The sequence below is a fragment of the Oryzias latipes genome, chromosome 24, assembly GCF_053564925.1.
Source record: "Oryzias latipes strain Hd-rR chromosome 24, Olatipes_Hd-rR_3.1".
Classification (NCBI taxonomy): Eukaryota; Metazoa; Chordata; class Actinopteri; order Beloniformes; family Adrianichthyidae; genus Oryzias; species Oryzias latipes.
Window position 1 is genome coordinate 5692572 of NC_136260.1, and position 14195 is coordinate 5706766.

A 14195-nucleotide genomic window follows, 5' to 3' on the forward strand; every position below is an offset into this window, starting at 1 on the left:
TAAAATAAAATATGTCCAACACAACGGACCTTCAGCTATCATCCGTTTGCCCAGCTGTTGGACAGGACAAGTTTAAAAAAGGAAAAAAAATTAAAAACAAATAAATAAATTTCATTTCTGTATAGCTGCTGTACAGAAGGTAATTTGAATGTTTTTAGGAAAAAGATCTGTAAATAGAAAAATGCACAACATAAGGTGTTGTAAAAAGGGGTGGGACCACAAAAGATTTTTCTTCTTCTAGGTTTCATCACATGAGTGTCAATCAAAATGAGTCAAGCTGCTCTGAGGAGAAAGACAATTAGAGGAGATGAACAGCAGCTGTGTGACCTGCAGGAGGAACTTTTTAAGCTCCTCTTGGTTGTTGGATTCTCATTCAGTGTCTGTCAAGATGGGAGCTGATTCATTTGTGGCTCTTTTAGTGCTGGTGCTTTGCCTTAGCAAAGGTATGTGGGTTTAATTATTATTTTTTATATCATTGTTAAAAGACCCTACAGGCACAAACACGGTCATTAGAAGGGAATCATAATGTAGCTATCCTTGATGTTGCCCTTCCAATGTGTTTCTTCATAGCTTTGAGCTTACCAGTAGCAAGGGAAAACCAGAGCGCTGTTCCAGAACGTCTGGGAAGAAAAGATGGTGAGATAACAGACCCTAATTACAATTAACAGAATCTTAAACCTAAAACTATTTTCCTCCTTAAACAGGCTTTGTCCTTCAGAGAGGCCTTGATCTTTTACAGTCGCTGGATTCCAGGTTGAAGAAACAAATTAAAGAAGGTAAATGTGGTTAAAAAATGAAGTCGAGGTTTGGTTTCAATGTTGAAAGTGAGATGAAAACTTGACCGTTTCAATAAGAAATGAGTTCAGCAACAAAATGGTGGCTCTACTACTTCTAGAACTGGAATTCAACGAGGTGGAAGCAGAGGCATCACTTGGAAAAAGGCAATTTGTAGATCAGACTGAAGGCAACCTGCAGTTGGCTGCACTGTTCGACCCCGGCAACCAGACTGTGTCCGACGCCGCCAGCAACCAGACTGTGTCCGACGCCGCCAGCAACCAGACTGTGTCCGACGCCGCCAGCAACCAGACTGTGTCCGACGCCGCCAGCAACCAGACTGTGTCCGACGCCGCCAGCAACCAGACTGTGTCCGACGCCGCCAGCAACCAGACTGTGTCCGACGCCGCCAGCAACCAGACTGTGTCCGACGCCGCCAGCAACCAGACTGTGTCCGACGCCGCCAGCAACCAGACTGTGTCCGACGCCGCCAGCAACCAGACTGTGTCCGACGCCGCCAGCAACCAGACTGTGTCCGACGCCGCCAGCAACCAGACTGTGTCCGACGCCGCCAGCAACCAGACTGTGTCCGACGCCGCCAGCAACCAGACTGTGTCCGACGCCGCCAGCAACCAGACTGTGTCCGACGCCGCCAGCAACCAGACTGTGTCCGACGCCGCCAGCAACCAGACTGTGTCCGACGCCGCCAGCAACCAGACTGTGTCCGACGCCGCCAGCAACCAGACTGTGTCCGACGCCGCCAGCAACCAGACTGTGTCCGACGCCGCCAGCAACCAGACTGTGTCCGACGCCGCCAGCAACCAGACTGTGTCCGACGCCGCCAGCAACCAGACTGTGTCCGACGCCGCCAGCAACCAGACTGTGTCCGACGCCGCCAGCAACCAGACTGTGTCCGACGCCGCCAGCAACCAGACTGTGTCCGACGCCGCCAGCAACCAGACTGTGTCCGACGCCGCCAGCAACCAGACTGTGTCCGACGCCGCCAGCAACCAGACTGTGTCCGACGCCGCCAGCAACCAGACTGTGTCCGACGCCGCCAGCAACCAGACTGTGTCCGACGCCGCCAGCAACCAGACTGTGTCCGACGCCGCCAGCAACCAGACTGTGTCCGACGCCGCCAGCAACCAGACTGTGTCCGACGCCGCCAGCAACCAGACTGTGTCCGACGCCGCCAGCAACCAGACTGTGTCCGACGCCGCCAGCAACCAGACTGTGTCCGACGCCGCCAGCAACCAGACTGTGTCCGACGCCGCCAGCAACCAGACTGTGTCCGACGCCGCCAGCAACCAGACTGTGTCCGACGCCGCCAGCAACCAGACTGTGTCCGACGCCGCCAGCAACCAGACTGTGTCCGACGCCGCCAGCAACCAGACTGTGTCCGACGCCGCCAGCAACCAGACTGTGTCCGACGCCGCCAGCAACCAGACTGTGTCCGACGCCGCCAGCAACCAGACTGTGTCCGACGCCGCCAGCAACCAGACTGTGTCAAGTGTTAAATCAACAAACATTCATAAAATAGAAATGGAAAGTTGAGCTCCATCTACTGGTCAAAAAAACATGCATGAATTTGCTTTGCCTAAAAACTGACATACAAAAAATCATTTTAAAAAAATCTATTTACTATTGTGGTAGAGTTATACCCAAGTAATACACTCCAGTGGTTTCTTTAAGTAACTGCATTAGTTATTTTTCCCTTTATAAAGATGTATGTAAAATAGTTGATATAGGTTAATACATGGGTAGTTTATATTTTTTTGTCATGAGTTCTCTTGTGCTGTAATAAAACAAGACAAATTGATGGTTCCAAGTCCATATTGATGGAGATGGTATAAATGTAATTGTTTCATACTTACACCCCTACATTTTCAGACTGCCCACCCACTTTCAAGAAGCTGATACAAGACCTGCATGCAGTGTTTTTCAGATGATAGAAACAATTTTCAAGGAGCCAGAGGCTCAGATATGGAAACGGTGGACCCACAACTGCTAAATGAATGTGAAGGCATCGCTGAGCTCTTTTTAAGCAAACTTGAATCTTTTGCATGAAGCATAAACACTAGAAGCTGTTGCTACAGAACCATTTTTTGAGTTTCCTTAACCAGTATCTCCAGACAGACACGGAAGCTGTCAAACACAGTTTATTATAACAGCACATTTATATACAGCAAAAGGAATAGCAGATAGCAAAGGTTTGGATGGAAAGATAGAGTTTTTGTTGCAGCTTGAAGACTTAGAAGCACTTCCTGTGAACAATGGAGGGTCCAGCCTCGTCATACTCCTGCTTGCTGATCCACATCTGCTGGAAGGTGGACAGAGAAGCCAGAATGGAGCCCCCAATCCACACAGAATACTTTCTTTCAGGGGGAGCAATAATCTATAGGAAGGAGAGATGATAGGAGAAGGTTGGAAAAACATTCATCCAGGTGCATCAGCCTTACTTTGGGTCCTGATCACCTTGATCTTCATGGTGCTCGGGGCCAAGGCGGTGATCTCCTTCTGCATGCGGTCAGCAATTCCCGGGTACATGGTGGTTCCTCCAGATAGGACATTGTTGGCGTACAGATCCTTCCTGATGTCAATGTCACACTTCATGATGCTGTTGTACGCCGTCTCGTGGATGCCAGCGGACTCCATGCCTGAATAGGTCAGATGTTGATGGTAAATGGCACTAATATCAAGACTGTTCCTGTGTTTCTAGCACCGTTCATGACTTACCAATGAAGGATGGCTGGAACAGGGTCTCCGGGCAGCGGAAACGCTCGTTGCCAATGGTGATGACCTGACCGTCCGGCAGCTCGTAGCTCTTCTCCAGGGAGGAGGAGGAGGCAGCGGTGGCCATCTCATTCTCAAAGTCCAGAGCCACATAGCACAACTTCTCCTTGATGTCTCGAACAATCTCCCGTTCAGCTACAGAGGAAAGGTTCTGGTTAGGTTTCGCAACATTGTCAAGAGTCAAAGGTGTTTTGTTCACATTGAGGTTTTCATTTTCACTCTTGACTTGGGGAACAGGAAGTGGTACCACACGTTGACAGACCTGATGATTAGTTTTAGATCTGAACTATTTTTTAATTGTACTTTTGTTTTAGCATCTTGAAGGGTTCAAGTAGAGAAATAGAGTTTATATTGGAAAATGTTTTTCCAATACTTAGAGTTCAGCCAAATATTTTTAACTGTAACCGCAATTTCTTTTTTGATTTTCTGTTCCTTAAAAAAATAATTTTAACGAGAAAAGAACTAAAAATGTTTTAGTTGACAAAAAAACTTACTAATGTAAGCAAATAAAAAACATTTTATCATTTTTGTCTTATTAATAAATGAATAATCAAATAACTCTAAAGTGAATGCCCTCTTGTAAAGCTGTCCACCTTTTTCAAATTATCAGGTTCTGACCGAGATTATTTTAATTTATTATTTAATTTCTTAATTTATTACGCTAAATAAAAGACAACCAAAAAATTTTGCATTTTTCTTTTATTTGAAAAGTTTCTCAAAATGTAAAGGTTTAACAAAAAAACAAATAGAAATTTGAAGGGAATTTGTAGAAAAACATTCAGTCCTACCTGTGGTGACAAACGAGTAACCTCTCTCCGTTAGGATCTTCATCAGGTAGTCAGTCAGGTCCCGCCCAGCCAGGTCCAGACGCATGATGGCATGAGGAAGAGCATAACCCTCATAAATGGGAACATTGTGGGTCACGCCGTCACCGGAGTCCAGCACAATTCCTGTACAGACACACAGAAACTGGTTCGATCGAACAGGGGCTCCACCAGAACAGCAGATCCTGGTCGAGACTCACCGGTGGTGCGCCCTGAGGCGTACAGGGACAGCACGGCTTGAATGGCCACATACATGGCCGGCACGTTGAAGGTCTCAAACATGATCTGGGTCATCTTCTCTCTGTTGGCTTTGGGGTTGAGGGGGGCCTCAGTCAGCAGGGTGGGGTGCTCCTCTGGTGCCACACGGAGCTCATTGTAGAAAGTATGGTGCCAGATCTGTTCAATGAGGAAAATGAAGTTTAGCTGCTGAAGGGCTTTACTTTCCCTTTTCTCAGTCTGACGTCAGCCTTCACCTTTTCCATGTCGTCCCAGTTGGTGATTATGCCATGTTCAATGGGGTACTTCAGGGTCAGGATACCTCGCTTACTTTGGGCTTCATCTCCGACATAGCTGTCCTTCTGACCCATCCCTACCATCACCCCCTGGAACAGAATCATACAAAGCTTAACTCAAACACCAGGAAGCACGGACAACTTCACTAATGGAGACCATTTTTTTTTATTTAACCAAAACTCAAAAACACTAAAGTGAGAGTTTTTCTTACAGATAAAAAGAGAAAACGTCATGTCCACACAAAAAAGCAACATTTTTATTTTTAAAGCGTCCTTCTTAATTTTTATTCTCTACCTCATTTCTGTCATAAATCTTACTTTGTAGGAAAAAACTCCTTTACATAATTTACCTTTTTGTCTTTTGTGTTGAATAAAAATGACTTGGAAACGTCTTTGGCTAGCTTAATTCAACTAAGCTAAAAAATCTAAAATGAAAATATTTGTGGCCTTGTATATATGTACACACCTGTTGTGATCTCTGAGTTACACTCTTTTCATTTGAGAAGACATTTAAGACAGAATTGTAAAAACTAGAGTTTAGTCTAGCTATGATTTTTTTTAAACACTCGCCTCCTTGCTTTACACAGTGTTCAAGCTTAACTTAAAGACGCAACACTTCTCTTCTTGAAAATATTTTCTCTGTCATCTTACTCATCTGTATTAACTAAAAGCTTCTCTATTGTAATAGTGTTCATTTTTTTCAGTTTTTTTTGTTTTGTTCAAAATATGACCAGATATTAAGATATTTATATACAGAGTTTTTAAATTGGGGGGGTGAATTTAGCTTTTTTTAAACCTCTGCTTAGAAGGCTCTACCCTCACATTTAATCTTCCTTTAAAAAATAAATGAAGCATATTTAATTTGTTTAACATTTGCGTAGCAGGAGTTTTCATTAAGATGTTCAAATTTGATCTAAAATTCTATGCTGATGACACCCGGTTTTATTTTATTTTGTGTTTTAATCTAGTTGTCCTAAAAATCTGTTTTACAAAAAAACTAGGAGACATTTGAGGAGACAATGGGGTTCATCTGTGGTCTGACCTGATGACGAGGGCGCCCCACGATGGACGGGAAGACAGCGCGAGGAGCGTCATCACCAGCAAACCCAGCTTTTACCAAGCCAGAACCGTTGTCGCACACCAAGGCAGTGGTCTCATCATCATCACACATGTTTTCCCTCTGGTGCTGGCCTTCTGTTAGGAACAAACATCCCCATTATCATCATATTTAGTGTCAAGGCCACACAGTGAAATTCAGCCGCAATCCAGAACTTTTGGAATCCCACAGGTCCAGGATTTCTTCATAAAACTAGAGCTTGATCATGGCTTAGCCAGACCAAATCTGTAAAAGAAATCATCACTTTCCTCATGATTTAGCAAGTTTTTAATCTCAATCTGAAACATTTTGGTGACAAAAAGGTCTGAAATGCACAATAATACTTGTTTTCTGTGACCCATAAACTACAACACTGCAAAACAAAAGCCAAGACTCACCAAGCAGGAACCACAAGACAGAAGCTTCCACTGGGACAGAGGGACCAAGATTTGTGGGGCTTCCTTAAATACACCGCTGGATGCTGAGGCTGGGGCTGGTGGGCGGGGTCAGGACTTTACACAAGTCCAAATTAAGTGTTGCTCAGCAAAATGCCAAATTGAAGTGGATCATGTGTCAGGGATTCCTCCACACTGAGGGGTTCCTCGAAAAAAGATGCAGAAAACAGATCTGTTTTTTTTTACAATGACCGTTCAGTGACAACATATGCCATGCTGCAAAGATAAAATTAGATTTTAAGCACACAAAGGATGGATTACAGAATGGTTTAAGACTAAAATGTTTCAGTTTTTCCTTTGCATCATAGTACTTTTCATTCACACAGTCTGCAGAAAAGGAAACTTGTCCAATAACAAATAGGTGGTGGGGGGGGGCATGGGTTAAACCGTGCCAGACAGCTGAAGTGTCTTCTCCCAGGCCTCCAGCAGATGACAGATCTGGTTGGCGGCTTGTGAGGGGGATCTCAGCTCTGATAGGCTGTCCCCTGTCCTTTTAGGGAAACTGAGTTCGGCTGGTGCCAGAGGCCGCCTGCTGCTTCGAACTGCCGGCGGAGGAGTGGGAGCTGGGATCCCTTATTCGTCCCTCTGAGCGTGCTTGTGTTGCAGCCCCATGCCGGAGTCCTATCAGGCCTCTGTGAGGGCAGGAATGTGAAGCGAGAGTTCCCTTCTCATTTAAAGAACAAGCGTTTGAAAAAAGGCCTTTTAGTCAGTGCTCAAAAAATGTGGAGATCAGAACAAAAGGTTTTATGTTGATGATAATTTTAAATTATTTTGCGTCAAATAAAGTGATAGTTTTATTGGACCGCATCAACTAGGTTCAGAATTAACTAGCTTCTCTTTACAAATGTCCTCGAAAGACAAAAGCATATAAATAATCTGCAGAACAAGCAGCACACCAAATGTGAAAGTAAACACATCTTTTTAGTGTTAAATGACCCTAAAAGGTTTTTTAAAGGAATTGCTTAGCATTTCGCCTCAGATGTTTTAATTCCTTTAATTCCGCCTTTTGTTTGGCATTTTACTTTTTTCTTTCAGATGTCTTGCACTAATTTTTCCTGACGCAAACTTTTACCAGGAAAACATGCACTCAGAAGGGATTTAGACCTGGATGTCCCACAGGGTCAAATTTGGCCGCGGTTATTTTTTTTATTTTTTTTATCAACGTATTTTTTGGGCCGCTGTTACTTGCTGTTACCCAAAATGAGAAAACAAAAAAGAAATTTTCAAATGACTTTAGAAGCCTAGAAGAAAACTGTTACGTTCTCCAGAGTTAAACCAGCATCATTTTAAGACCCACTCAGAATAAAATGGTGTTTTTAGGCAGTTTTAAAATGTATAATGTTTTTAGGATTATAGCATTTTTCTGATGACGGAGGACATATGTAAAAAAATTAAGCTTAAAATTGCATTTCTGAGAATTTCTTTATTCAAATCATTTTGACTCAAGAGCAGACAAGAAATGCTGTTTGTAAAACATCATATTTGTGACGTAGGAAATACACCGTTCCTTGCTCGGCTCCATTCTGATCATCCACTGTCAGACAAATAGATCCCTGAACGTCCTTGTTTTCCTCTTCTGAGCTGGAATCTGGATCTGAACTGTACGACTGGATAGCTACAATATTTCTTACAATTTTTGTTGCACCGTCTAATGTTAGCTTGGGATTGTGAAGGGCTGTAAGCTAGAGGGACGGTGTGTAAACAAAGAGCTCTCAGCAATAAGGAGGTTGCTCCACAGCAGCGATTCTGCCCACAACGTAATTTTTAATGCACTTCTGCCGCTCTGCAGAAAGTATGTTCTACAAGTCGACACAGGGTTTATTTTTTTCAATTTTTTTGGTTAAAAACGGCATCATCATCATTTCAAGAGCATTAGGAACGCTTTTACAATACATCTAAAGATGATCGGAGTGGAACTTTAAACTTGTAGAATACAGACTCCAGGTGTAGGAGAGGACTCTTCACCAAGTCCTTCCTGTCTGCAGCTCCTGCTTCACAATGTTGCACTCAGACTGAGGAGGCTTTCCGCTGCCACTCTTTACAAATGTATCAGAAGGACGAGAGTCCAGTCATTTTGAGCTTCCTGAGTAAGAAGAGCTTTTGTTAGGCATTCTTCACCATATCGGACATGTACTGAGGCCAGATGTAATGCGGATGCTCAGCAACGTCACCCTCTACACCTTCTGCCCATGAATGAGGATGTGTGGATTTCCTGAAATCTACGATGAGCCTCTCGGTCTTGAGTTTGTTCAGGACAAGCTCGCAGTGAGTCTCCTCATAGCCCAATATGAGACTCACTACGATCTGTAAACAACCATGTATGTGGAGTCAAAAGTAAGAAAACAAAGAAAAAGATGGGTAAGTCTTTTAGTGTTTCAGCTCATCAGGACAAAAACTTTTTAAAGGCCATTTAACTGATGCCTAGCTTGCATCATATGTTGCCTTAAAACTGTTTTTTTGGGTGAAGAGGGAACCTGCTGTGTCATTACAGCAAAGGAAATTCACACACTTGTGATGAACGCCTCAAACAGATCCACAAGAGTGAGCAAAAAATTACTGCAGTGTCTCTGTGGCCTTGGAACAAATCACAATATAGAATCTTAGTCAAACAAGCTAAAAACGTGCATGTGAGGTTACTAATCCCTGTCTGACCCGGGTTAAAACAGAGAAACACACAGAGAAACACGGCTGTTTCCCTCTGTGTGTGTCGCATCAACAGCTGTCTAGTCCTTATCAGCAGGTCAGAAATTTGCTCCTGAACCACTTGTGTGTTTGACAGACATACGTCCTTATAAGGGAATGTAGGAAGCACGCGGTTAGCGAGCCTCGACAGCTGCCTCGAATGAACCCCCCAATCCACACACTTAAACAGCTGTGTCTCCCTCACAGCAGACAATGTGCTGAGAGTTGTTAGCTATTCAAGCCAGTTTGTGTAACCCTTCTGCTATCCTAGGCACTTTAACATTGGGAGTTGGGTCATCTAGACCCACTAGACAGTGCTCTGAACCTTTTTTCTTCAATGATTTGTGATCTTCACTGGTGTCCATGGATTACATGAAATCTTTCCACCTTTATCCACCTTTGTCATGGTAGGGAGAACACGTCAATGTAGGGGTGGGGTCATCTAAGATAGCACAAGGGTTAAAGGGAGAATTATGGGGGATATACTACAGACCAAGGGGCCCGCATAAAGTACACTCACAAAGTGTCTGTTACACTGGTGTCATCATGCGTTGTTATAAGTCAAATTTATTTGAGCACATTTTCTTCATCATTTCTATCATTACCACAGATAATTGAGAACTGTTTTTAAGGTAGTTTAGAATCATTTTGCTAGTCGCTTTTTCAAATGTAGATGTTTTAAACTGTCTTAGCAATACTCGACAATTTTCAGCTTTTTTCTTCTCGTACTTCATTAAGACCTATCAGTTAATTTGCGTTTAACCCTTGTCAGGGATTTCAAGATGACCACAAATGTTTTTGGTAAGCAAACACAGGGGGACATCAGCTAAACTAGGCCATCAGGTAAAATGAGCCACACTTCAATGAATGGAAAACCGGATCATCAATAATCCACACCTCGATCGCAGGAAAACAGTCTTTTTTTTTCGTCACCTCAGTCCCACTCATGTTTCTATTGTTGTTTTGTTGTTGTTTTCGTTTTCCCTTCTATCTCTTTTTTTCTTTCCTTTACTCTCCCCCCCCCTCTCCCCCCTCATTATATGTAAATCACCTGGAAGCAACTCATCCTCGGTAAGTATTTATTTATGCACGGAACGGGCGCGCGCACACACAAGCGCACACAGGGGCGTGCACATGCGATCCCGCACACACACGCCGGCATACTGCAATCACCTCACACAGGCTCTCATAGGACGCACGCGACACGCAGCTCACATAGCCAGAAAACGTTCACGCGCACAGCGCTTCTCAATGCGGGCACGCGCACACGGACTGGTACACAAGCACTACTTAGCTTTACACCTTTTCAGTCAGAGCAGTTATGAACAGTCTTAACATCGTTAGCTGGAATGTGCGTGGACTTGGCTCTGAGCCAAAGAGACTGAAAGTGTTAAATCACCTGGATGGTCTAAAAGCAGATATAGCTCTACTGCAGGAGACCCATTTATCAGATTCTTTGAATCACCTTATGTGCTGCTTACAATTTCCAGTTATATACTCTGCCAGTTACAACTCCAAACAACGAGGAGTTGCTGTTTTAATTAATAAAAATCTTAATTTTACTCATAAGGATACAGTTACTGACCCAGAAGGCAGATTTGTAATCATTAATATATCCCTTCAGAATAAGGACTTTTGTATAGTGAGTATTTATGGTCCTAATGTTGACGACTCTTCCTTCTTTCACAGATTCTTCACCTCACTCTCAGTTCACTCTGACTCCACAATCATTATAGGAGGAGACTTCAACCTTGTTTTGGACCCTGAACTTGACAGACTCAGCACATCAGCAAACCAGCGTACATGGCGGTCTGCAAGTATTCTAAAGCAGTACATGAATGATCTGGGTCTCTGCGACGTGTGGCGCTCATGTCATCCAAGCACTAAAGGGTTCACCTTTTTTTCTCCAGTTCACCATTCACACTCCCGTTTAGACTATTTATTAATCAGTAACTCTCTTTTAAAAAATATTCAAAACTCCAATATCCATCCAATTATTATCAGTGATCATGCACCAGTCTCTGTAAACATTTCTAGGGAAAAATCCACACCCTCTGGTACAACCTGGAGGTTTAATACGTCTCTGTTAAAGGACCAGGAATTTATTGAATTCTTTAAAAAAGAGTGGGAAACCTTCTTAGACTTCAACAATACTCCAGACATCCCACCGTGCGTTCTTTGGGAAACAGCAAAGGCAGTCATGAGAGGGAAAATCATTTCTTATTCAACGCACAAAAAACGCAAAGAGAAAGCAGATTTATTAGAATTAGAAAATAAAATCAAAACCCTGGAGACTGCTTATGCTGCTTCTGCACAGGAACGCATTCTGGGAGATCTGAAAAATTTAAAGCTGCAGTTAAATGACATCATTAATAAACAAACACAATTTCAAATACAAAGGCTACGACTTGAAAGATTTGAAAACTCTAATAAATCTGGCAAATTTCTGGCTAATCAGCTTAAAATTAACAGAGAAAAATCATCAATCACCTCTATTATGGACCAAACAGGAAATGTCACCCATGACCCGGTCAAAATTAATAACGCATTTGAAAACTTTTATAAAAACCTGTACACACCGCAGATCAATCCGTCAGAGCAAAGTATTGACTCATTTCTTAATAATGTAAACCTACCCAGGCTAAATGAGGATCAAATCACAAACTTAGATTCTCCGCTCTCGCTGTCTGAACTTCATGAAGCTCTGTTACTTATGCCCAATGGTAAAGCACCAGGGCCTGACGGCTTTCCTGCTGAGTTTTATAAAGAATTCTGGGAACAACTGGCACCAACATTTTATAAAACTGTCACATCTATTAATGAGAGCCAATCAATGCCACCTAACATGAACTCAGCCAACATAATTCTTCTTCTAAAACCAGACAAAGATCCCACTAGTCCTTCAAGCTATCGCCCTATTTCTCTAATCAATGCAGATGTAAAAATTATCTGCAAAGCACTAGCACAGAGAATAGAAAAAATCACTCCTCACATAATTCACTTCGACCAGACTGGATTCATCAAAGGCAGACACTCGGATGATAATGTCCGTAGACTAGTTAATATAATAGACTTTGCCACCATTGAAAACCAGGAAATGACGGTACTATCGCTGGATGCTGAAAAAGCCTTTGACAGAGTTAATTGGAAGTTCCTTATTGCTGCCCTCCATAAGTTTGGTTTTGGAGAAGCATTCATCAATTGGATCAAAATATTATATCACAACCCCAATGCATCAGTTAGAACTAATAAACAGACAAACAGGTTTTTTCTTGGAAGAGGAACCAGACAGGGCTGCCCACTCTCTCCTTCTCTTTTTGCTATATTTATTGAGCCTTTAGCTGCAGCAATAAGACAGAATGAGAGCATTATAGGAATAAAAACCAAACACAGCCATCATAAAATTAGTCTTTATGCGGATGACATATTACTGTTTTTAAGGAATTTACAATCTGTAAATGAAACAGCAATGATCATAAATGAATTCTCCTCCATATCAGACTATTCCATTAACTGGAATAAGTCTGTTTTATTACCACTCAACAGGAATATGGAACAAAGACTCACAATTCCAGTTAAAACAGGAAATATCAAATATCTGGGTATCTACTTTTCCCCCAAACTATCAGAACTGGTGCAGCTAAACCACACCCCATTACTGAAAAGCATACAGGACGATCTAACACGCTGGACCAACCTGCCTCTGTCCCTTATGGGCAAGGTAGCCACGGTTAAAATGAAAATCTTACCCAAAGTTAATTATCTCTTCTCAATGATTCCCACACAACCGCCATTAAAATGGTTCAAAACATTAGACTCATCCATATCAAGCTTTCTATGGAACAACAAACCTGCAAGAATTAGTCTAAAAACTTTAAAATCTGCAAAAAGCTGTGGAGGATTAGAACTACCTAATTTCCACAAATACTTTCTTGCAAATAGATTACAATATATCTTAAAATGGTTAAAAAATAATCCAGAAACCAACTCATGGTTAGACTTGGAACAGGCGTTATGTGGAAAGATCAACCTTTCACAGCTACCATTTATTAGCCAAACAGTTAAAAAACAGGATTGTTTCAAAAGTATTAATATAAATGCCACCTTAACAGCCTGGTGGGAATTTCTCAAAATATCAAAATCATCAATTCAACCGTGCAAAATGACACCCATCTGGAACAACCCGGACATCCTTATTAACAAAAAAATGATTCACTTCCCAGCTTGGCAAGCAGGGGGCATAAAACAACTAGAGCACGTAATTATTGATAGAAGATTCATAACTCCCCAGGAACTTCAAGACAAACATGGAATAAATAACTTCTTGGAATATCAGCAACTTAAATCAAGTATTACTAAAAAGTATAAAATTAAAGACGACGATTTAAAGCTACCTGATGTAGTTACCACTCTGATTAATTTTTCAATGAATAGAACTCTCTCCAAAATATACAAACTTTTATGTAATTTAGATAACAATATTGCCCTTCCAACAAAAAAATGGGATGCAGATTTGAGCATCAGCACAGATGAAAGCTTCTGGTCAGAACTCTGTCTAAACACCTTTAAACTGACAAAAAGTCCAAATCTGCAGCTAATCCATCTCAAAACTCTTCACAGAATTTACTACACTGGACAAAGGATGTTCAAGATGGGTCTCAGTAACTCAGACATTTGCGAGCACTGTGATAATAATCTACCCGACAGCTACATGCACGCACTGTGGTTCTGCACTCCTGTCCAGGCTCTCTGGCAGCAGGTATGTGCCGATTTATCAGTCTGGCTTAAGGTTTCAATCACTGCCTCACCGTCACTTTGTGTGCTTGGTGACATGAGTGCCATCGATATAGAAGAAGGATTAGCATCTATCATTTTCATAACTCTTTGTATTGCCAAAAAAACTATTTTAATAAATTGGAAAAACAAGAAAAATATAAACATAAGTCAACACAGAAATCTGCTGTTTGATCATATCAGCTTGGAAAAAATGTCAGCCCAAAGCTCAAGTAACTTTGAAAGAATTCAGTCTCTCTGGTCTCCTGTGGTTGACTCCATGACT

The 14195-nt window shown here is 42.2% G+C and overlaps 3 protein-coding genes across 6 annotated transcripts in view; 2 read left to right on the forward strand and 1 right to left on the reverse strand.

Annotated features, from left to right (window-relative positions):
- Positions 1-286: 286 nt before the first annotated feature.
- On the forward strand, positions 287-2607 carry LOC101161851 (uncharacterized). 2 transcript variants are annotated; one of them, XM_023953314.2, is made up of 4 exons: positions 287-443; positions 571-636; positions 705-776; positions 896-2607. In XM_023953314.2, exons 1-4 carry the CDS (start codon positions 308-310, stop codon positions 2326-2328), a joined length of 1707 nt encoding a protein of 568 aa, XP_023809082.2. In that variant the 5' UTR covers positions 287-307; the 3' UTR covers positions 2329-2607. The 2 variants fall into 2 exon arrangements, with proteins under 2 accessions (XP_023809082.2, XP_078798926.1); XM_078942800.1 differs by having other exon boundaries at positions 306-443; positions 855-2607.
- Positions 2608-2923: 316 nt separating this feature from the next.
- Positions 2924-6506, reverse strand: LOC101161456 (actin, alpha cardiac muscle). 2 transcript variants are annotated; one of them, XM_004083897.4, is made up of 8 exons: positions 6398-6506; positions 5946-6097; positions 4865-4993; positions 4592-4787; positions 4356-4517; positions 3511-3702; positions 3250-3431; positions 2924-3169 (listed from the first exon to the last, which is right to left on the reverse strand). In XM_004083897.4, the coding sequence occupies exons 2-8, from the start codon at positions 6072-6074 to the stop codon at positions 3026-3028; spliced, it is 1134 nt and encodes a 377-aa protein (XP_004083945.1). In that variant the 5' UTR covers positions 6075-6097; positions 6398-6506; the 3' UTR covers positions 2924-3025. The 2 variants fall into 2 exon arrangements, with proteins under 2 accessions (XP_004083945.1, XP_078798927.1); XM_078942801.1 differs by having other exon boundaries at positions 5946-6094; positions 6398-6484.
- Positions 6507-13756: 7250 nt separating this feature from the next.
- The window catches only part of clu (clusterin), a 71988-nt gene continuing 71549 nt past the window's right edge, over positions 13757-14195 (forward strand). For both annotated transcript variants that reach the window (XM_078942803.1, XM_078942804.1), the window contains exon 1: positions 13757-13895. The gene's annotated coding sequence lies outside the window, so the exon portion shown is untranslated. The remainder of the gene's footprint in view (positions 13896-14195) is intronic.

What these genes read in the sequence shown, in the direction of transcription:
- LOC101161851 (XM_023953314.2), top strand. Translation starts at nt 308, where the DNA reads ATGAACAGCAGCTGTGTGACCTGCAGGAGGAACTTTTTAAGCTCCTCT. An exon ending in ACGTCTGGGAAGAAAAGATG is followed by an intron (nt 637 to 704) that starts GTGAGATAACAG and finishes CTCCTTAAACAG; the next exon opens with GCTTTGTCCTTCAGAGAGGC. An exon ending in GAAGAAACAAATTAAAGAAG is followed by an intron (nt 777 to 895) that starts GTAAATGTGGTT and finishes TACTACTTCTAG; the next exon opens with AACTGGAATTCAACGAGGTG.
- LOC101161456 (XM_004083897.4), bottom strand. Translation starts at nt 6,074, where the DNA reads ATGTGTGATGATGATGAGACCACTGCCTTGGTGTGCGACAACGGTTCT. An exon ending in TTACTCGTTTGTCACCACAG is followed by an intron (nt 3,703 to 4,355) that starts GTAGGACTGAAT and finishes TTTCCTCTGTAG; the next exon opens with CTGAACGGGAGATTGTTCGA. An exon ending in GTTCCAGCCATCCTTCATTG is followed by an intron (nt 3,432 to 3,510) that starts GTAAGTCATGAA and finishes TGACCTATTCAG; the next exon opens with GCATGGAGTCCGCTGGCATC.